General features: G+C 36.5%; 1 protein-coding gene across 1 annotated transcript in view; it reads right to left on the minus strand.

The window, feature by feature from the left end:
* Positions 1–25,000, minus strand: part of AP3B1 (adaptor related protein complex 3 subunit beta 1) — a 254,331-nt gene that overhangs the window by 17,768 nt on the left and 211,563 nt on the right. The window contains exons 23-24 of the mRNA XM_058567328.1: positions 18,623–18,854; positions 13,777–13,861 (exon numbers count right to left, since the gene is read on the minus strand). Coding sequence (XP_058423311.1) covers positions 13,777–13,861; positions 18,623–18,854 — 317 coding nt within the window. The remainder of the gene's footprint in view (positions 1–13,776; positions 13,862–18,622; positions 18,855–25,000) is intronic.

The following is a 25,000-nucleotide window of genomic DNA, read 5'->3' on the forward strand; positions in this document are numbered from 1 at the left end:
TAAAGAAACATTCTTCTTAATACTACATAGTTAAATAGATGCAATTAAAGCATATGCCAGCATATAAAGCATAAGATCTTCTTGGCTTAAATATCACAGCTAAAAAGGCTTGAAAAATTTCTACACTATTTGCAGAGAAACACATCTGTTATCTCAATTGGAAAACAATTTTTTTTTTTTTACAAAAATATGTAGTTATAGTAAATATACCATTTTACATAGAACTTTAAGAAATAAGCAAGCAGCAAGGGTATCTATCCACTACTAACAGAGGAAGACTTTATCCAGCTTACAGAAAATATTTCATCCTTACTTTGTATGATTCAAGTGTAGAAAATGGAGTGATTTATTCTTAAATGGTTAAGATCTCTTTTTTAAAATATTAGATTAGTTTTTAAAAAAGAATAATATGGAGTGATCATACTATGTTTAGATATGTGCTAATAAAATAATACCTCACCTGCAAACTTGCTTTCTTAAAAAAAACCTCTTATTTTCTATTAGTGTTATTCACTGACATTATTGAGCAAGATGTGGTGAAAGTTGTTATTTCAAATGACAGGGTATGAAGAATTTAGGAAAGGCAACTTTGTACTTGTATCAGATAGAAAAACAATATTGAGTGCATTTATTTAAATCTTATGACACTACTCTCTATAAGAAATTACTAAAACTGCTTTAAAACTTTTTTAAATTACATGTTTGGAGTTAGCTTGATGGGTGTATCCGTGAGGAATGTGTTTGGCTGCAAATAAGCAGAAAATCCAACTAGGAATTTCTTGAGAAAGAGGTACTTATTGCTTAGTGTAAATAAGTCCTGGAGTTACCAAAGGCTGTTCAATGGCTTAAAGGTGCTGTTAGGGACCCAGGTTTCTCTAGCTTTCAACTCCACCACCCCTAGTGTGTTGGCTTTGATTCTCCAGGCACTTTTACATCCCACTGAAGAAGGAAGAGTAGTGATTAACTGAGCCAACCAAATCCGTTCCTTTTTTTTTTTCTTTTTTTTTTTTGTGAGGAGATCAGCCCTGAGCTAACATCCGCCAATCCTCCTCTCTTTTTTTGCTGAGGAAGACGGCCCTGGGCTAACATCTGTGCCCATCTTCCTCCACTTTTATATGGGACGCCACCACAGCATGGCTTACCAAGCAGTGCGTCGGTGCGCGCCCGGGATCCGAACCAGCGAACCCCGGGCCGCCGCAGCGGAGCGCGCGCACTTAACCGCTTGCGCCACCGGGCCGGCCCCCCAAATCCGTTCCTTTTTATCAGGAAAGCAAAAGCTTTCCTGAAAGTCCCACGGAAGGACTTCTACTTCTTCTACTTTTGCGTCAAAACTGGATCTCAAGGCCAGTGGAAGGTGGCTAGGGAGATGGGGATTGTGGATAAGAAATACCAAACATCAGTTTAAGAAAGACTTTATTGAAGGGTGGTGTAGGGACAAATAATATAATATGAAGAAAGAAAGAAAAGAAAATCTACTTTTATTTTATACTATTATATATTGTATTTTTGTAAGGTACCTTATATTTTTTATAGAACAAGGCAAGAGCTAGACTAAAAAAAAGAATGTTGTGAATTATTCACACATGGATTGTCCAAGGCAAACCAATAAATCCAATCTATTTATTAATTCAATACACATTTACTGAATACAAACTAGATTCCATGTACTGTGCAACTATTTGGGGATTTAAAGACAAGTGAGATTGTCCCTTGAAGCTCAGTCTAGTGAGAGAGAAAGAGTTCCATTACATTTATAATAGAATGGTAACTGCTACGTTAGAGATATGTGGACAGTATTATAGTCCACAGAAGAGGGACTGATGAATTCTGCAGGAGGGAGGTGAAGATAAGTTTACTTCCAAGAGGAGGGAGAGGGGCATTCTAGACCCATGTGGTGAGAACAGTGAGCGGCGTGGTGTGTCAAGAGATGAGGCTGGTAGCATGTCGTAAAGAATATCATATACAGCATAACCATTCACCCCAGTTCTCCCAGCACAGTCCCAGTTTATGGTTGTTGTCCTGGATCCTGTTATGTTTTTTTTCACTGTCTAAAGTGTCCTGATTTGTATGACAAAGTATATGATTACTTTACTCACATAATGAAGACAAAGGTGTTTCAATGTTTCCTGAAACAACAGGAAACTATGAGACTTTTAACCTAAAAAAATAAATGACCCATTTGTATTTTAGAAACTCTGGTGGCAGTGTGTAAGGTGGAGTTATTGATCAGAGAAGTCAAACTTGTTGATCAGAGAAGTTAAACAACATGCCCAAGGTCACAGAGGTAGTAAGTGGCAGCACTGGGATGTGAACCCAGGCCTATCCTATTCCAAAGTCTGCTATACAATGCTGCTTTATACATACATACATAAATAAATAAATAAATATATTTATTCCACTATATAAGGCTGCTTCCCTAGGGTGGGTAGCATTGAGAATGGGGAAGATGGGGGTATTTTAGAGTTAACAGGGACAGATGTGGTGATGGATGGGAAGAAGGGACTTTGAACCTTCCAAAGTGAACAACTGGGAGGATGACAACTACTGAAGAAGAGGAGTTTTGGGGATTAAAGGAAATGGTCTGGCTTTAATCATGTTATATTGTGAGTACCACTGAGTTGCCAAAGAAGAGATACTTATTAGCAGATAATTGGAAATACAAATCAAAATCTGAAAAGGAGTCAGGGCAGTTTATACTAGTTAGGAAGTAACCAGAAAGGCAAAGGGAAGAGCTAAAGCCTTACAGGTGGTCAAGATGCGGCTGGAGAAGAGGATACACAAGAAAAAGGATAAGGAGGGAACCTGGGGAAGACCTGCAGTTAAGTAAAAAGGGAAGAAGAACAACTCGCAGAGAAACCCAGAAAGGGCGGGCAGGGAGAAAAGGTGTGTGCAACACTGCAAGGAGCAATGGGAGGAAGCAGCGTGGCGGCTTGGAGGAAGAACGCAGACTGCGGTGAGGGGCAGGGGGCCTGGGGAGACTGGCATGAAAGACGGGACAGGGAGCAGTAGAAGCTTCCTGAGGATGCAGAGGCAACAGAAGAATGCAATGCCCAAAGAACCCTGAGGGCGCTTCAAGGCTGAGGGGAAAGAGCTAGTGAAGAAGGAGAGACAGAGGAATAACTGACAGAGCGAGGGCTAGGAGGAGGAAAACGAGAATGGTCAGCCCTGGACTGGAGGAGGATACTTCTGAAAGCAGCAGAGAAGGAGTGGTGAAGACAGAAGTCCTGAGGGCAGGACACGTGAGGGGTGAGACCACACCTGGTGTGGTGGAGGCTGAGTCACACCGAGAGAGAGATGTGAAGGTGAGGAAGGGCACACGGACAGGCACACATATATACAGGAAATAGATATACATAAGTTGTGATCTAATTTAGTGTTAAATATAAAATTTCAGCTTCAAATAATGGGAGAAATCAGCATTCTCCAAAGTAGGAAGCACAAGGCACTCCACTGAGGTAGAACATCCATTGAGGAAAAAACCTACTCATTTTTTCACATTCCTTTTGAAGTTCTATTTTTGTCTGTAGATAATATTTTAGAACACACATAATGTTTGCACAGTGAGACACACACATATATAATTTAAAAATAAATTTATCCATATTGGGAGTCCATGGTAGGAATATTTTACTAACAGAGGACAAAATTTAAAAAGCTAGGGGACCAGTGGCTTAAACTATATGTACTACACTATCTTTACTGGTGTTTTGTTTTTAATTACAGATGAAATGACCAGCCTTCTCCTTCCCAACACTCCTGAAGGATATCACTTACTCCCTTGATTAAAGGTAGCTATACAGTGCTGATGCCCAGGCAGAAGGGTGGAAGGCACCTATGAAAGGCAAATATGGAAACCTAGGTGGGTAAGCAGCGGGTTTAAGCTCAGGGGGGAAAGGAGGTGCGGAAATGTCCCCACTAGCAACAAGCCATGTGTTAGAGACTAACGTATACGACTCAACTTGACTGGATATATTTTGCTTTTGTTGCTTTTGGCTAATGCATGTTTTATCTTCTGTAGTTGGTGAAATGGTTAACACATAATTATGTATGAAAAACTAAGGATATAAGCTCATCCAAAATGGGTCTTATGAAGAAATGTAATAAATTGGAACACTGCTATGGCAGATACTACTCGTTGCTTACTCAGTATCTATTTTCTTTTTCTCCTTTCCTGACATAATCTTGATTTTGTTCAGGGAGACAATGTGCCCAACTGAAACACTGGAACTCTCAGCCCCTCTCGTAGCTAGCAGTGAGCAAGTGACTGAGTTATGACCTACGAAGCATAAGCAGAAGTCTGCTGGGGATTTCTGGGAGAGTTTTGCTTTTCTGACACAGACATGGCTCCTCCCTCCATGTCCTTGTTTCCCTTTTTTGGCCTGGAATGCAGATAGAAGCCTGGAAGTAGAGCGGCCATCTTGTGACTATGAGGATGACTGGCACATGCTAATGAAATTAGCACATGAAACAAAAAGTTGGAAAGACCTTATACCCTGAAGCCATCGTGGAGCTACTCCAGCAGCTCCTAACTGCTGACCTCTCTTCTTGTATTGGGAGAATAATAAACCCCTATTTGGTTAAGCTACTACAGTTGGCTGAATGCAACTGAATGCAAAATTTAACTCATATAACTAGTACATCACATACTTCATAAGCCAGTTTCAGCTTTTAAGCAAGGTCTGGCTGGAGTAAGATGGAATGTTTCCTATTTATCTTGGAGGACCTTTACTTTCATTTATGTTAGTGTCTTACGACGTCCTCTCGTTTTCTGTGAGCCTCCTTTTCTAATATTTTGCACTTTTTCGTTGTTTGCTTCTCTCCCCTTGTAGCTTTTCTTTTCCTTTTATCCTCTCTTTTTCTCTCATCTCCTTTGGTTAAATATGAGGCTAAAAACAGATATCTTGACATGGATAGAGAATGGCGAAAATGAGTAATGATAGATGTAAATTTACTGAAATTAATAGTTTACCAGATAAACAAAGTACTATTATTAGGCAGCTCTAAATAGCCTAGTTACATGGGATCAGATGGCATAATAGTGGAATGTAAGACAAGATTCCACCTGTTATACATTTAACTGTAATGCATACACTGTACTTGTACCACACATAATCTCATTTCACAGACTCCTAGGATCCAAATTGGTAAATTTTCTAGGTAAGAGAAACGGGCAAGTAGTGTAACCATTGTGAGACTCAAGCTTCCTCATCCATAAAGTGAGAAAAATGGTACTTACCCTGCAGGCTAGTTTTAACGATGAAATGAAGTAACATACCCAGTATAGTGCTTAATGCATAGTAGATACTCAATACCTACATACATATTAGGGATTATCATAATTTATTTAAGCATTCTCCTATCAATTCTCACTTGCAATTTTTCCCTATTACAAACAACACTTACTTAATAGTCTGGATAGATCTATTTTTTCTGCACAAGTACCAATATTTCCCTAGGCTTGATACCCTAAAAATGAAATCCCTACGTTGAAGAGTATGAATATTTAGCATTTTAATAGATACTGCCAAATTGCCCTAAAAAAGATGGTGCCAATTAAAGTTCCACAAAGACTATACAAGAATACATGGCTTTCTGTACCTTCTTGTCAACGTCAGATATTTAAATCATTTAAAAATTTTGCTAATTTGATGGGTGACCTGTTTTAATGTTTATTTTCCTGACTACTACTGATGTTGAGCATCTTATGTTTACTGGCCATTTCCCTTTCTTTTCTTGTAAACTGCGTATTCTTAGTCTTTCCCTACTTTTCTATTGGATTCTTTTTTACTGATTGTGAGTTCCCTATATATTCTGGTTATTAAACTTCTGTCTGCTAAATATGCTGCAATACTTTCTCACCTGTTATGTTATCTATTTTTTCTCTTTGTAGAGAAGTTTAAAATTTCTAATAGTTTAATGTGTCAATAATTTTTCTTGATATCTTTCTGGGGATTGTGTCTTGCTTAAGACTTTTGCCCCCAAAGAGTATGAAAATGTTTGTCTATATTATATTTGAACATTCTTATAGTTTTCTATAATTAAATCATAAATCCATCTGGAATTTATTTTGGAGTAATCTGTGGGAGGAAGCTACACTTATTTTTTCCAGATAATGGTCCTCACACCATTTACTGAATGGTGCATTCTTTCTCCACTGATTTGAAATACCACCTTTATAAGATACAAAATTTCTAAATTCTCTGTTTTGTTTCACTGATTCCTGTGCCAATAACCAATTATATTAAGTAAAAACAATCTTGTGGCTTTAAAGAATATTTAGAAATTATTATAGAGAAAGGCTTTTTTCATTAAATTTTTGTTTTACTTTTCTTGGACATTTCTTTTCCACTTGAATTTTAGAAATGTGTCAAGTTCCTTGAAAAGGACTACAGGAATTTAGTCTAAAATCACATTGAATTTGAAGATTAATTTGAGGGAGAGTACTGTCTCCCATTTAGGAACATAGTTTTATTATTTTATTTATATCTTCTTTTTATGGCCTTCAGGAAAGTTTCAAGTTTTAAAAAAATTCCCACATAGGTATTATATATTTCTTGTTAATTTATTCCTTTTGTTCTTCTTGTAAATAGAATAATTTTATTCATACTGTTTTAAAATTGGTCATCCCTACTACATAAAAATGTTAATGATTTTCATATAATGATTTGTACCACCTTTCTAAACTTATTAGTTTAAATAACAGATTTTCTGTTGATTCCAAGACTTTCTGGGTTGACAATTATATTGAATAAAAATGATAATTTTGTCTCTTCTTTTCTAGGATTTACACCTGTTTTTACTCGTCTTTCTGTATTGGTTTATAATGTGCAATAGTGCTGAGAGTGGGTGACCTTGTTTTGCTTTCCTGACTTAAAGGAAAATGCTTCTGATGTTTCATGTGGTGATAGGTAATTTGGATGGCCCAGGAGTCCTTTGAATTTACAGCCTCAAGTGGGGTGCACATTCATGTGCTATCCTTTTGGGTTTTAAAATCAGGGTGACGCTAGCCTTACAGAACGGCATGGGTGCTTTCCTTCTTTTTCTAGAACAAAGAAACTTTCTTTGTTCTAGAAAAGTTTAAATAATATAGAGATTATCTCTTCTCTGAAGTTCTGATACAATTTAACCTTTTTTATTACTAATTTATATTTTTCTAGGAAACCATTCATTTCACCTAAATATTCCAATTTATTGGTATAGAAGTGTACATAATGTTATTTTGTAATTTAGAAGATCTCCTTTTTAGGGCCAGCCTGGTGGCTTAGTGGTTAAGAGCACGTGCTCCGCTACAGGCGGCCCGGATTTGGATCCCGAGAGCGCACCGACGCACCGCTTCTCCGGCCATGCTGAGGCCTCGTCCCACATACAGCAACTAGAAGGACGTGCAACTATGACATACAACTATCTACTGGGGCTTTGGGGAAAAAAAGGGAGGAGGATTGGCAATAGATGTTAGCTCAGAGCCGGTCTTCCTCAGCAAAAAGAGGAGGATTAGCATGGATGTTAGCTCGGGGCTGATCTCCCTCACCAAAAAAAAAAAAAAAAAAAGATCTCCATTTTATTGCCTTTCTTTTTTCTAATCTTTCTTATGTATTTTCTTTTTTCTTTAATCATATTAGCCTATAGTTTTGCTTTTCTTTTTTTTTTAGTTTTTATTTATTTATTTATTTATTTTGTTTATTGCAGTAACATTGGTTTATAACATTGTAAAAATTTCAGGTGTACATCATTATACTTCTATTTCTGCATAGATTACATCATGTTCACCACCCAAATACTAATTACAACCCATCACCACACACATGTACCGAATTATCCCTTTCACCCTCCTCCCTCCCCCCTTCCCCTCTGGTAACCACCAATCCAATCTCTGTCCCTATGTGTTTGTTTATTGTTGTTATTATCTACTACTTAATGAAGGAAATCATATGGTATTTGACCTTCTCCCTCTGACTTATTTCACTTTGCATTATACCCTCAATGTCCATCCATGTTGTCACAAATGGCTGGATTTTATCGTTTCTTATGGCTGAGTAGTATTCCATTGTGTATATATACCACATCTTCTTTATCCATTCGTCCCTTGATGGGCACTTAGGTTGCTTCCAAGTTTTGGCTATTGTGAATAACGCTGCAATGAACACAGGGGTGCATGTACCTTTACAAATTGGTGTTTTCAAGTTCTTTGGATAAATACCCAACAGTGGAATAGCTGGATCATATGGTAGTTCTATCCTTGATTTTTTGAGGAATCTCCATACCGTTTTCCATAGTGGCTGCACCAGTTTGCACTCCCACCAGCAGTGTATGAGAGTTCCCTTCTCTCCACATCCTCTCCAACACATGTTGTTTCCTGTCTTGTTAATTATAGCCATTCTGACGGGCGTGAGGTGCTATCTCATTGTAGTTTTGATTTGCATTTCCCTGTTAGTGATTTTGAACATCTTTTCATGTGTTTGTTGGCCATCTGTATATCTTCTTTGGAGAAATGTCTGTTCAGGTCTTTTGCCTATTTTTTAATTGGGTTGGTAGTTTTTTTGTTGTTGAGATGCATGAGTTCTTTATATATTTTTAGCCTATAGTTTTTCTATTTTTTTTTTTGTACATCCTATGTGTCTTTTAAAAAATATGTATTTTCTGTACTCAGGAAACAAGGAATTGTTTGCAAACACACATGTATCTTAGATCAAGCTTGATAATTGAATTACTGAAATTTTGTGTGTTTGTGTGTATATCTATATCTACCTGTTTGTGTATCTTTCTCTTTGATTTGTCAATTTCTGATGTGTGTGTTAAAGTATACAATGATCATGGTTTCGTCAATTTCTCCTAGCATTTTTATTAGTTTCTGTTTTATATATTACAAAGCTATGATGTTGAAAAATTTGAAACTGTTATATTTTTGTGGAGGACTGCAATGAATATGAAATTTTTAAAATCTGAAATGCTTTTTTATTTTTCTAGTGTCAGTATTGTCCTGTTTTCTTTTTATCATCTTTCTGATAATAAACACACACACATATATATTTTATCTTTTTATCTTCAATTTTTCTGTGCCATTCTCTTTTAGGTGGGGTTCTTATAAATAGCACATGTTGAATTTTGTTTTTATATGTTTAATACAAGTGGAATTTAACTTACTGACATGAATTGTGATGACTAGGATGGGTGGATGTGGGGCCCCTCCAGTCATCTTATTCTCTTTTCTGTTTACCATACTTCTCTCTTCTCTCCCTTTGTTAAGCTGACCAAGTTTTAATCACTCCTTTTCTTCCTCCCTGTAGTCGTTTGGAGGTTATAACACATCACATTTCCACTATTTTAGTGGTTAGGTATAATATTTTAAACCACATTTAAACTTCTTTTTGCCCTCAATCAATCCTCTTGCCAAACATGACAAGAACACCATCATTCCTTCTCACACTTGTCCACGTCAGGATTTTGGTTCCAGTTTATCACTAAAATTTATTTTTACAGTATGTGTGAACAATTATTTTAACACAGCGATAGATTTTACAGTTGGAATTCTTTGTCCACTACTTTTTTTTTCTGATTCTATGTTTTTCTCTGTCTCAGATTAAAAAAAAAATTCTACTACAGTATACCTTTGAGTAATCATTTCAAGAAAGGGTCTGTAGCTGGTAAATGGATAGAATCTTTGCTTGTTTGAAAAACGTCTATTTGGTTTCCTCAAAATTTTAAAGGTCATGTCTTTCACGTTCTGGCCATCAGAATTGATGACAGTAATGACGAAAAATCTGATTCCATTCACATTCTTGTCCATTTTTAGGTAAGCTGCTTTTTTCTCCACTCTGGAAGATACTAGAGTGGTTTTCTCCCTATCGAAAATTTCACCAGGGGGCTGGCCTGGTGGCGTAGTGGTTAAATTCGTGTGCTCCGCTTTGGCGGCCCAGCGCTTGCAGGTTCAGATCCTGGGCGCAGACCTACACACTGCTCATCAAGCCATGCTGTAGAGGTGTCCCACATACAAAATAGAGGAAGATGGGCACAGATGTTAGCTCAGTGACAATCTTCCTCAAGCAAAAAGAGGAAGATTGGCAACAGATGTTAGCCCAGGGCCAATCTTCCTCAAAAAAAAAAATTTTTTCACCAGGATGTGGTCCTTTTGATAGCTGCTCACATTCATCCTGTTTGGTCTTTACGGGTCCTTTCAATCTGAAGGCTTGTGTGTTTCTTTTGCTTGGGAAAATTTTCCTATAATTTATTTCTTTAATTACTTCTTCCCTCCATTGTCTCTTTTCTTTCCTTCTAGATCTTTTATTAGATAAACTGATTCTTTTAACCTGTCTTTCCTACTTTCCATCTCTCTCTTTTTGCTCACTGTTCCAGTTGATTTCATTGACTCCCTTTTCCAGAACACTAAATCAGTATTCAGCTGTGTCCAGTTGTTCTTGCTTTACAGATATAGCGTTTCTTGAATCAGATATTAGTTATAATTTTTAAAGATATCTCTTCTCGTTTTCAGATTGTCTGCTCCCTTCATGGTCAGTGAGTTTTTGTAGTCATCTTGAGCCTTCCCTTTCAAAGTGATGCTTTCTCTCAAAAGTATGGTCATCCTAAACTGTCCATTTACATTTATATTGAAGGACTAGGCTTAATTAACACACAGAGCAAGGTCTGCTACCTAGCAGCTATGAGATTTTAGTAAGTTTCTTAATCTTCCTGTGCCTCAATTTACTCACCTCTAAAAAAGGAATAATAATAGTACTTATCTCATAGGGTTGTTCAGAGAATTAAATAACACATACAACACAAGCGTTTAGAACAGTGCCTAGACACTGCAACTCATGTTAGTGAGTATTATTACTACGGGTCTCCTCTCCCCTGGTGGGACACGACTGGGTACATGGACACGAAGTTGGGAGGCAGCCAGGCAACGGCTCTCTCCGCCAACAGGTGTAAGATGGGCTTTTCTCTAGCGGTAGAGGACTTGAGACTATTACTCTCTTGGATAGAACTGCATTTCATCTCATCTCTGACCATCTCTGCCTCCTTCCCACAAACTCAAACTCTGCTGTTCCCTTAGGCCCTCACATCACACCAAACGTATTCCCCAGGCAAGGAGCTCACCTTCTTTACAGTGTAACTCCTAGGTCTCCGATTAAGTATGTATGTTGCCTGCTGCTCGGGATAGGCTGGAGAACTGGGGGTTGAAGTAGTTCTTTAATTCCCTGATGACTGTCTTGCTCTAACTTTTCCTTTCACTTGTTCACTTTGTGCTTGACATTCTGCCAGATTTGCTCTTATCATTGTAGTAATTTTCTCCCATGAGTGTTTTGCTCTCCGGTTTTTATTTTCTCTGTTATTTTTTATTTGTTCCCATTTGCTTTCAAACTGCCAATTCTTCACAATTTCTGGTCAGCTAATGGCATTCTTTCTTTTTTTTTTTTTAGTGCTCATTCTCTTTTAAAAAATGTATTTTCTGTCTTTTTAACGGATTTGGGGCAAAAAGAGCGGTGAATGCTAATGCTCAGCCCTGTAACTTGAGCCAAGCCAGATTATCTTTCATACCAGTTAATACATTACTATCTGCTGACCACTAGGATGAGACCTGTTTATGCACTGCGTCTACTTGTAGAGAGATACATTTATGTATATTACACACATTTTCAATCTCAATACATTTCGTCGAGGACTTAATTTGATGACCATTTAAAATGCAAAGCAAAAGAAGAGACATTAACACTTATCAAGTATCCATATAACTATATAGCTATATATAATAGTTCTATTTATATATATGTATCCCATAACTATAATGATACAGAATTAATCTAGAGGCTAAAGTAGGATCATTTTACTCTTGTTCTTTTCCTTTTAATAAATAGAAGTGTACCTGAAAGGCTTATAGTCCATGTTCTCAGCATTTCTGAAGGCTTCTTATCAAATATGCTGTTATTACCCATAATTTTATGTATCAATTTGTATAACGTATTTCAGGGAAAAAATTCAATATCAGCCATTCTTGCATTTTTTCTCCCTTTTTATTGAACTACCAAGACTAATACAGCACATCACTAAGCAAAAAGTGCTATTTACTATGCAAAAGGCACAGTCAGTGATTGGCACCTAAGACCAATTGATCTACCCATTACCACTATCTCCCTACCCCCACCAGCACTACTATGAAGCTATTGATTTAAACACTGTCAATCGGTTTCCATTTTCTGATTTGGGGCAGGCCAATTAAGAAAGTGAGTAATTGTGATTACACTGCTTCAGGATCAATTACATTAGATGCAAGACAAAGTGTTCTTTTTGGAACACACAAAAAAATAATTTTTGATCTAGTATGCTTATGTGCTTAATAAAATCTAAAATAACCAATTTATACCTTCACAACAGAAAAAAATATTACTGTAAGTGCTTAAAATAGCTAATGCTATTTTTTACATAAAACTAATTCATCATTTTCTCAAAATTAGTTTAAGAGAAATTGAGAAAAAATTGTTCATATACACTCCCCAACGTAAGGTAAAAAATCAAACACTACCTACATATTTTTCCCTAAAGGGATTTAGTTAATTGTGAAAGACAAGATGCAAATCTTGTCCAAAGGACTACAGAGGAAATCTTTTGTAATGAAAATATATTTAAAAAAATCCCACCTCATTACATAGAAATATAAAAGGTTCTTTATATAAATTGATAAGAAAAAAAAATTTTTTTAGTTCTTAATTTTGCCCTAACTTGGTGCATGAGCTTTGTCATTGAGATCACATTGTCGAAATCATTAAAATGAATATACCTCTGGTGTTGGAGGCAAATCTATTTAGAGTGATGTTACTCATAGTCTTGTGCTCAGTAATATTGATCTGTGTTGTTTGTCTAATAGAAAAATAATAAACAATTACTAGGCAATGTTGGGAAAAGTAATCAGTTTTTATATATCACTAATATAGCAGACCTCCCAAAACATAAAGGTGATGATCTGCATAAAATCAATGTGTTATGCTACATTGCTTATATTTATCACTGCAGGTTCTCAGCAATAAATGGTACAATATTAGGCTTGAATTACTGGTAAACTGAAAAGGTATATGAAAAAAGTTCACTATCTTTAACCTATAAACTTGTTTAAAAATGTCTACTTCCCAAACTTGAAGATTTTTATCGTAACAATCTGTTCTAAGCTAGCTAAAATTTAGAAATGTGTAAAACATTATATAAAAACAATAACAATGACAAAATTCAATCCTAGAAAAAGCTCTTGTGAATAGTATTCACCTATGAAAACTTTGCCAACTGCATAAATGTTCTCTTTAGAGTTTTATCAAAAGCAGTTTGTAAATTAAAATAAAAAGGGAAAGATGTATGCGTTTTAAGTACTGACAAAACCAGTCATTCTCCACTTAAGAGGCTCAAGACAACATATAAGATGTTTCAAAAGATATCTTCTCTGAGCTATTTGGTAATATTATTAGAGTTTTAATTTTTCCTCACAAATTTTCTCAAGAATTTCCCAAAACTGTACAGTTAGGTAAAAAAATTACTTAGCAGTAGCTTCTTACTTTAACCAACAAACTATGAATTTCAATCACACATGGCAGACTGTAATGGCTAGTCGTGTAACAAATACCAAAAATACATACATTGTACACAATTTGTACAACTATGCCATGGCAGTCACATTACCAAAGAAAAGCACATTTGTTTAAACGTTTTGTCTTTCAAAGAAAAAAGCTGTTGAAAGCCTAGTTTTGATCTGCTATCCTTTACAGGTAATATAAAATACAGAAGAACAATTGCACTTACCACAACTGAAAACTGGCAGTCTGAGTGGAATCACAAAAGTCAATACCCACGGAAACAGTAATGGATCCTTCAGGCTCAAGAGATTCTAGGAAATAAGATAATTTAGACATGAAAACACGGAGGATATGAACAAGAGGCAAACTAAACACTGAAAACTTAGGTACTATTTACAGTCTGGTTAAAACAGACAAATTGAATGATGCCTTATAAGAACAATTTCAAACTAAGAATATTAAGGCAAATTATAAACTAATTTCACTATTCTTCTTGAAGGTTTTCTTAATTCTGCACATACTTCAAAGAACACATTACATCTATTTGTTTCAGAAACATATCTCATCCCGAGAATTTCACGTTTTACAGTACTGTCTTTATAAGCACTGAAGGTGAGCAGGACATAAATGTATTCCTGTTTGGAGCAACTGTGGGTGCTTGTACTTACAACTATGGAATATTTACTCTAGATATAAAAAGTAAATTTTAAACAATGTTCCAAATTTCCACTGGAAAAAGAAATACAAAATGTAAAAATGCAAATTAAAGCAAAGATGAAAGAAGAAATTAATTTGTTGTGCTCAGAAATTGACCAAGACACCTGGCATCATGGGGACCAAAATGAGAAGTCTAATTGCATTCTTCAAAGAATTACTGAAAGAAAATTGAGTAGCAAATTAGATGGTCTTGAAAAACAAATAAGAAAATGACACTTTTATTTATTTATTTATTTATTTTTTTGTGAGGAAGATCAGCCCTGAGCTAACATCCATGCCAATCCTCCTCTTTTTGCTGAGGAAGACTGGTCCTGAGCTAACATCCGTGCCCATCTTCCTCCACTTTATGTGGGATGCCACCACAGCATGGCCTGACAAGCAGCGCGTCGGTGTGCGCCCGGGATCTGAACCTGGGCTGCGAACCTGGGCCGCCAGCAGCGGAGTGCGCACACTTAACTGCTATGCCTCGGGGCCGGCCTTGAAAATGACACTTTATAGATCTGGAATTTCTAAAGCTTCGTCTACCACCTAACCAAGTATGGGAAATAACTGTATCAATATACAATACTGGTGTTTTTCAGTTGATAATGATAAAACTTAAGATAAATAAAATTTTATTCTGCTTATGATTCCAAAGTCTGGCTGTACATCAGAATAATAGGGGATCTTAAATATATACCTATTTAGTATAAATATTTATGCATATATTTAAATAGAAACCATTCCCTTTTGATTTCTACTTTGCTCAAAGTCTTCAGTATAACTGCAGTCCTACTGTATAGTAGCTCTATATTTAGTTTCATCTAGTCTGTATATACCTTATTAGAGGTAGTTATATTTTAGCAAGCACACTCAAATCCAGCAGACTGTGACTATCCCAGGGCTTGTTGGTAAGTATGATTTGCCATTTAATGCTAACCATGACAGAGATGATGGTACAGAAGAATAATTCAATAAGCTTAACATATTAAGAAGTATGTTTATGTCTCATAGCCTCAATGAAGATTAGGCATTATAAGAGGGGACTTGTTTGGTGCTGATTTTAAAATGCTATTGGTTTGCTTAGTGCTATGTATGTTGGTTTGCTGATTTCAGTTTGCATTTCATTTGTTTTGTAAACCTAACATTTACCAAGATGCCACACAAGTAACAGAAGATTTGCTGCCTAAATCTTTGGCAAGTAGGCTTTACCGTAGAGTAAATAACTATAATGATACTTTTCTTGCATTTCTCCTACAGCTACACTTTATCAGTCCACAGCTCTGTCAGTCACACTGCTCAAGGCTACTCTTTAGTGCATCCTTAATGCTTTCTTCTGTGCCAGAGATATACTGGGGCCTGGTCTTGTTCGCAGTCAACACCACATTGGTACCAAATGCTGTCATCTCCACAACATGATGGCATTCATTACTTAGCTCTCTCTACATCATGTATCCTTGTATTTCATTTGACAAAGTGACAGTTCTCAAGATGCCTTGTTGATAGCACTCTTTGACACAATTTGGTACCGTCTTCAGTCTTAAAATAATTAACTGTGAGCTTAGTGCCATGCTAATTTTGGAGGACAGCTCAAGATCAATGGCATGTTTTATTATATGAATGCCTCAAGAGCAAAGCAAACAGCATAAAATTATTCATATAATGGATTTTTATAATATTTGAACCCTACTACGTTGGGAAAGTGTACTCAATCAGGTATTGGATACTGCCTCCGGATCACTGCTATATACATGAGAGGGTTATATAGAAATGGCTGAAAAACACAGGCTCTACTACATCACACCATCAATAATAAAAAGTGAAATCACACAGGATGCTATCTACTTTGATATAATAGTGTTTCAGTAACTAGTGAGATCTTAGTGAACTCAAACTTGTCAATTGTTAACATAAAGTCACTGAATAAAGTGCAGAGAGCCTAAGGCTATTCTTTGTGTGTGTGTATTTTTTTTTTTTTTTTTTTTTTTTTGTGAGGAGATCAGCCCTGTGCTAACATCCGCCAATCCTCCTCTTTTTTTTTTTTTGCTGAGGAAGACGGCCCTGGGCTAACATCTGTGCCCATCCTCCTCCACTTTATATGGGACGCCGCCACAGCATGGCTTGCCAAGCAGTGCGTCGGTGCGCGCCCGGGATCCGAACCAGCAAACCCCGGGCCGCCGCAGCGGAGTGCGCGCACTTAACCGCTTGCGCCACCGGGCCGGCCCCTGTGTGTGTGTATTTTTAAAAAAATCTCTCACGTACTTGGTCTCTCTGGGAAAAATGGCATATTATTCCTAATACTCTTGCAAGGAATCCAGTTTCACGCTAAAGGCAGGACAAAATCCAGACAAAGGTCATTGCATATTACAGACAAAAAGAACACAGACTGATGACAAATAAGAAAGCTGCTGGACTCCTTAAGATACGCATATGTGCTTATTAAATAGAACAAATCTTACTTCTCTTATTTCACAAAAACATGAAAATACAGTATTTTTTTTGTTGCATTCTTATGATGTTTTTGGAGGACTAATTAAGATGTATCACACTCTGTAACTCTCCTGTAATCTACTGATAAAAGAGACCAGGTGGTGTTACATACAAATATATACTGCTTGGGAAGGAACTCTGTATCTTCAGGGTATTCAATAAATGCCAACAAAATAAATGAAACATTACAGTCATAAAAATTTGCCTAAGAAAAGAAAAGCCTATTACTAGTACTGAGGCAATGGTATGCATTCATTTTATTTCTGTGTTAAGGGCATACTGTGAAATTTATTATATTTATTTCTTCTATTCTACATAGGCCAACAAAAGGTCAACTCATCAACTCATTATGCAGCTCCAAGAAAGGCTAATACTGTTCTACTGTTTTAACCTTTGGATAACATTTTCAACCTTCAGACAATTCATATATCAGCTACTTGTCACTTCTTAAACTAAACTAATTTTTTAACTAGGTAAAAAAGGCTGGATTTCAAGTAATAAAAAAGGACACAAATTGGGATATACTATAATTCCTTAGCAATATATTAACTTCACAAAATAATTAAAGAAAAATTGGTTCTTTAAATGGTGTCTTAATTACCAAATTATTTTTTAAAAAGGGTATTAAGTGGGTTCTGAAATCAACTTACTTTAACTCTTCTTTACTTTGGCTGCTTACAAAAGTCTACCACATTACATCTACTAGGAATTGTTTTTTTCCTTTGTGTAAAAATATAACACAAAGAATGACTTCCTTTACTGAATGACTCACGAAAACTATAGAAGAGAATTCAACAATATCAAAGAGCTCAGGTGAAGACAAAGAAAAATAGAAGGTTCTGTGTAATAATGAGTAAAGAAGGCACAGTTACCTGGCCAAAAGCCCTTGCTCACCTAAAGTCGTATAAAAAGAAACTCTCTGGAGCTTTCTCATTGTAACATTTTAAGGATTCAATGACAGAAACCTTATATCACTTTTAATTCTGATTTTGCCTGAAGCGTCTCCCAACTAAACTTTAGGACTGTCTCCACTTACACAAAACAGAAAGAACAGAGGTAGACATTCTAATTATTACACTATTTTAAACTCAAAGTAAGACACACAATTGTTATACTTAATTTTTACAAGGTATATTTTTCGTAAAATATTTAAAAACGGGAAGGGGATGACACTTGGTTGGCGAGACAACATGATGGAATGAGCAGCGAGGCGACCGGGAGCACACGCTGCAGCTGAGGGGCAGCCTGCTCAGCACGTTGCACTGCATGTGGGAATAAGGACCAGTACTGCCATAGCTTGTGCTTTCTTCCAACAAAAGTGAGACTTCTGGGTTTATTTTTTAATGTGAAAGCATCCTGATTTTTAAATGATGGCAACAGATTAAAAATATTTTAAAACATGATGTGAATAAATACCAGTAATATAGTATGGGCTATTTTATACATGGAAAGGAAGATAAGCAGAACAGTATACATCCTCAGTCTTTGCTCCCTTCACTTTTCAATTTACGGAATATGAAGAGAAACAGGGAAGGGGAGAAATGGGAGGTCCTGTTTTCAAAAAGGAAGACTAGTATCAGGAAGGGAATGAAGTCGACCAGGAAGAGAGGTAGGAAAGGTGATGCAGACAGGTAAAATGGGAGGCAATTCTGATTCCTCAGACCCATCTTTTCATCAAAACTAGTGTTACCACTGCTGGCACCTGATTCACTAAGGGCAAAGAAATGTATTTATCTTGTATGATAAATACGGTTTAAAAGGGGAAAACAAATATAAACTAAGTATGCTAATAGTCACCAAAATAATATGTTATCTACTTTACTTTTAAAGTGAACACATTTAATTATCAAATATAGTTAAAGTTTTAAATGAGAATTAATACTTACCTATTGGATTAAAAACATGCATTTGCATGCCTACAGGAAGTTTTTTTTCCCTTATGTGGATATTTTCTATCTTCTGATCAGTAGTATTATTCAATGTTATTTGTACAGAGACCATCTTATCACCAAAAATGCAAGGCTGTCTTGAAAAGAAATAATGGGCAGCTAGTCCTTTTCCACTCATTCGATGAAGCAGCACATGAGTTTTCATGGGTACAAAGACAGGAGTACTGACCTATTGCACATGAGAAAAAGGAAAAAAAAAGATAAATTAGTGAATAGTTATTAATTCTCTTGGAAAAAACGCAAAAATTTATGACATTTAACTCTTTTTTTCCCTAAAGTATTATATAAACCACAATAACAAAGATTAGTAGGTCATCACACGCGCAGATATTACGTCAGAAATTATTAAAAAATGTAAAGTAAACGCTTCAAAACACTATTAAAATTTTTCTGTATTCTGCAGGTATATACGAAAATATTTTGACAATGTATGCCTAAAAAGAAGAGAATAATCTCAGTTATATAAATATATTCAATATTTTTAGAGTTTATAAATTTTTTTGTTGTTTTCTTACTAGTTTTAATAGTTTGTCAGTTGATTTGCTCAGGCTTTCGAACTGTACGAGAGTACCATCTGCCAATAATGAACATCTTGCATCTTCATTTCCAATCCTGATTCCCTGAACCTCTTTTACCTTGAACTTCTTTCATTGTAAACTGAAGACTATGACCTCCTTTAAGGTGGTTTCTTTCTTTGCTTTAATGATTAAAAGGTTCTTCCCTCCTTTGAGATCAAATAACTATTCACTTACATTTTCTTCTAGAGCTTTCATGGTTTCAATTTTTTAATTCATGTGGAACTGATTTAGGTATACGGACTCTATATTTAATTATTTTTCTCCAAATACTTAACCAATTGCCTGTACATGATTTAATGATTAGTCTTTCCTCAATGATCTGTAAATGCAAACAATCTAATTAATTTATGTATTTGGAGACATTTTGGGGCCTTGACTAAGCTGTGAAACCAGTACCACATTGTTTTATTTCTTATAGTCCTACAATAGGATTCAATTATTCGGCAAAAGAAAGCTTGCCTCATACTCCCCGCCCCCCGATTTTCTCGGCTAATCATCTGTTTATCCTTCCATTAACCTTTAGACTCTTTTAGTTAAATTCTCCCCTCAATTTCGAGTGGAATCAGAGGCAGCATATTAAATGAAGAAACACAGTCCATTCTAAAGTCATGTGGTGGCTGGCTATGTTTCCATTAAAAGTCAAAGTATTGCATGTGGCTTGACCTGACATGGGCAAGCTTTAAAAAAAAATCAATTTGTAATTAAACACGCCTAACCAAAATTTTTTCCTAACAAGTGTGCTCTCCCAAACTAGGTTAGCTACCATAATTGTGAGAGTAAATATTAACCTATTCAACATGTTCACCATGCCGCTGACATGTGAGGACATTAAAAAATTAATAATAATAAAGTAAAACATCAACACCTTAAGGGTGGGCAACTTAATTATCTTAATTATCTTAAAAATATACGGAAGAGTTTATTTATAAAATATAATAAATAACTGGGTCAATTTTAAATTTTGGCTATATAAAGTAATGGCGCAACTGGCCTATGCATTCTACTTTGGCCTTCTGATGATGATGACAACATTCTAGCATTTGCAAAGCACTTTCACCTCTAAACTTAGGTTCTTTTCCTTATATAAAAATTATTTTCAAAACTCTCCGTCTCAATGCTCACACTAAGTTCTATTTCCTTTACAAACTCTGGGAGGTTTATTAGCGTCACCCAAGACAGGAATCCTTAGCAGTGAACATTCATTCAAAGATACAGTGGGCATCATAAAAATAAGCAAACAGAGAACGTGAATATAGACATATTACATTTATACATTCACACTCAGTAAAAATGTTTTTTTTCCCCATAAATTCCCATGTCACTGAGGCTATGACAATCATCCTTAAACACAAGCCTTAAACTGAATAATTATATTTTCCAGTATCTTATCTTTATTACCTTAATGAGGTCATAAGCATGTTGGAGACAGTAACCAAGTCTTACTTTTCTTTTTTCTTCATTGTTCCATAGACAGTTTTCATTGAATCATTAAATACATCTTGATGTAGCCAGTTTTACCTCTATGAAAACGCATAAAAGTTTGGGCTACATATAATACGAGGAAGTACAGTTGGAAGCTGGAGAGAGGCAAGTGCTGAGTAGTATGAGAAAAGCAGAACAGAAGCAGGGGTTTGGTTTACAGGCAGCCAGGAACTAGCACTCTAAATACCACAGAAGGTGCTCAGAAGGTTCGCTGTAAGTCATTTAAGAGCTGCCAACATGTCCTGGTTTATTGATTCTCGCTCTCAATCTAATCCTGGGACACACGGTCCAAATATTACTTTTTTTCTACCTTGTCTCAAAATTCCACACCTTTATTTTAATAGTTAAAAAGATGTTAAGGGATGAGCAAAGTAAGAAAAACAGTATAACTCTCTCCATACTCAACCGAGTTCCAGAAGCACTCTCGAATGAATGCAACATCTAAAAAAGGCCTTCCCTGGCAACCCTCGCAGATTACCTGTGCTAATACACAGAGGCCTATGCTCTCTTCCACAGCAAACAGCATCATAAATGGCAATTTGGGGTAATACTATATACTTGCTTAACTACAGAACGGGGCTAACTGAAAATGTTTGACTGCTGTTTTGCTCTACAACGGCAGAGCTAAGTAGCTGCAATGCTTCTACTGCATTATAGTAGTTAACAAATACTGAACAGCAAATAGCAAACAGTGAACAGTTAACAAGTTCACTCTCTGGACCCTCTACAGAAAACGTTTGCTCACCTCCATCTAGGGGCACAAATGTTACATCCTTCCTCCTCTCCCCCCCTTCCCTTGTTGGGGAACAATTCTCCACAGGTCTCTCATGTTTCTGCACATCTTCGGAGCAAAGGTATTAACAACTTTGCTCCTCAAAATCTTTTCAATGATGTTTGTATAGCAAACAGCCTTTAGAAACAGGTTAATGCCTGGACAGGTTTGCTAACAGCCCCATATAAAAGATTCGATTGTCTATATGCAGGTTCCTCTCAGTAAAGCAACACACTGCATGTGCAGTCATCACCTGGCCTTCATCGTGTCAGCCTGCAGGAACTGGGGCTCAGAGAAACGGCGCAAATGATGTTACTCTGACTACTGCTATTGTTTTGAGTAATAAACCGTCCTTTGTCTCTGACATAGGAGTCTCATGTCTTCTACTAGTATCCATCAAACTGTCTCAGTCTAACTTGTTAGTTTGCAACTAAGGTAACTTCTCATACCCCTCACAGTTTTTGATACCCAGTTTTTTCTTTTAGTCACTCTACAATTTCCAAATCCACTTAATCCAAATAGCTCAATTAACACTTAGTAGGACTATCATATACAGCTGTGCAATGGCAACTGACTGAGGGTGGATAGGAGCTAAAAATCCAGCTTACATTCAAGGGTGCCTTTTTGGAATGTGGACAATGGCACATATGGGCTAGTGGCTTTGCGAATGACAATACTACTTTACATAGTAGAAACTACTTTTTTGTTCTGACTTTCCCTTATGAAAGTCCATGTTATGACATGGTTAATTGCTTCCATGGGTTTCTGAAGTATCATGATGTGTTCTCATAGTTGACAACAAAGTGTCAAGTAAGTTCTATGACACTGAAGAATAAGAAAAATTCAGTGTTTGAGGGCTGCTTTTGTCTGGCTTAAGACTAAGTGCTAGTCTTTTGAGGGAGCTTTCTCCCCTATGTGTTACCCTGTGGTGGTTATGTATGGGATTGTCTGCTCAATACATCATACCATCTTCTAGGAACCTTGCCACATTCAGTTCTCGATGGAACTGACATGCTCTTATGCCACCTCATGACCTGGCCCACACCTAACTGGCTCAGAGTGGACAGCTGGCTCAATGAGTCCTTTTCCTAGGATTTTTGGATTTGGGACCTGGGAAGTTGAGACAGTCTCTCTCAAGTGGCTAAAATTCTGAGATTTAAACTCTAATTTCTGTGGCCAAATTTTCTGCTATATTGTTCAGCAAGAACGAAAGCAAATTTCAAAGAAAAGCATAGATGAGAGACAGAGAGTCCTGCTGGTATCTCTGGTTTGGATAGTTCTTGAAGCTGACATATTCCTATCCTTCCTGAAGCTTGGTTTTCTGTGAAATACCCTATCATTCCTTCCTGTAACTTCTCTTTTTTTCTTTAAGCTAGTTCAAATTGGGTTTCTGTCATTTAACTCCCCACTCAACAACTGATCAGGATCAGTCAGATTTCAGAACACTAACTGGGGGAGCTGGGGATAAGCTTATAAGGGGAGAATGTGCTCTCTCGCTCCTTTTCCTTAAGCCCTGGTAGATATGGAATGGTGAGATCGGAGACTCAGCTATGGCCTTTGATTAAGTTGAACCATTCGTATCTATCAATTCTGTAGGTCAAAACAGTCAAATCAGCAATTTATATGGTTCAACCTAACAGCTTGCTTTAGTTCAAGGATACTTAGTCCTACCTTCTATAGGAAAGAAGAGTCCTTGATGTGGCCATTCTGACTCACTGGAGTTCTATATGGGGGTTAGAGAGCAAAGCCCAGCTAATAATAAAGTACTACTTTGCCTTTCTTTGTCCTCTGACTCTATGTCTCCCATGGGCATCTTGGGGAGAAAGGTGGTCTTGTCCAAGAATTAGGTAGTCCAGGGCTCCCTGTCTAATAAGATCACTGCTACTTTAAACACAAAGTAACTACTAATCGTTAACTTATTAACTTAGTCTTTCAACTAACTAACATTCACTGAGTTTGATGTACCAATTGCTGTACTAAGGACTATGACACAGAGACAAAAACAGAGTACCCCAGTCCTCAAGGAGTCTATTGTTCAGCTGAGGAGAACTAAGGAAATCAATCAGGGTGATAAATGCCATGACAGAGATTACTAAGAGACTAAGAGAATACAAAAGTCATAGCTGGAACCTGAGAGAGAATTCAGGGAAGGAATCCACAGTTATCTGAATGAACCAAGTAAAATCTGACCACTGCTCATTACGTCTACTGTCACCATCCTGGTCTAAGCCACCACTATCTCACATCTGGATTATTCCAACATCCTTCTAATTGTTCTCCTTGTTACTGAGCACAGACTGAAAACAGTAGCCAGGATGAATCAGTTAAAATAAAGTTACATGTCACCTCTCTGTTCAAACCCTCCAATGGCTCCCAATTTCTCTGAGAGTAAAAGCCAAAAATCCTTATCAAGGCCATGGGGCCCATAGGCCTAGACCCTGTTATGTTCTTTGACCTCAGGTCCTATTACTCTTGAATCCATAGCTCACTCCCCCCCAGCCACCCTGACTTCCTTGCACATACCAGTAATGCTCCCACCACAGGCCTTTGGCCTTGGTTCCTTCTTCCCAGAATGTACGTTCTCCAGATACTCACATGGCTTCTTTGCTCAAATGTGACCTTCTTAATGAGGCTTAAAGAGTAAGTTAACCCATTTGCATCTCTTCCTTCTGATTCCCTTTTTTCTTTTTCCATAGCCACTTAATACCTTCTCTAACACAATACATAAAAGTTTGCTTACTTATTATCTTTATTCTCTGTCTCCCCATTTATTTCCCACTTTTATGTTCAACGTATAAAACAAAATTTGACCCATTTTCAGAACTCAAAGCATAGTTCTACTATTTTAAATGATTATAGAGATTTGTGGACAATATACGTATAGTGTTGATCATAACTATACTTTATTTGATGCCAAATGCTCAATTACAACACTGTTCCTTAAACTATTACAGTCTTATAGGAGCACACTGTGCTGACAAGTGGAGATTATCAATATTAATATTTGTTAGTTTTAGGATATGACTTGACTAGAAGTTTCCATGTAAACAAATGAAAAAATATCATATTTCTCAAAGGCACACACAAAGAACAACTTATTAACTAGAAGGAATTCTATGATACAAACACTAATTATCAAAATATCTAGTTTTAGATAAAAGCATTATTCCTCATTAAATATTAAAACTTGTATAAACAGGATAGTATGAAAGACAATATTTGAAAACATTAAAACAGTTTTGATTCAATTATTTAACTACTGATGTTCAACGAATTAAAATCTAGCTGCATTATAAGCAAATGATATGGGTTATCCTCACTATAATGCTTAAGGAGGAAATTAGTTCAGTATCTGTAATAACTCTAAAATAAAAAGCCTCCTTCTAGAGATGACAGAACAAAAAGCATCAAGTAACAACGAGATAATCCTCCACAAATCTTTACACAGCATATGTTTAAATAATAAAAGTCGTTTGTGTACCT

The sequence above is a fragment of the Diceros bicornis genome, chromosome 1, assembly GCF_020826845.1.
Source record: "Diceros bicornis minor isolate mBicDic1 chromosome 1, mDicBic1.mat.cur, whole genome shotgun sequence".
Taxonomy (NCBI): Eukaryota; Metazoa; Chordata; class Mammalia; order Perissodactyla; family Rhinocerotidae; genus Diceros; species Diceros bicornis.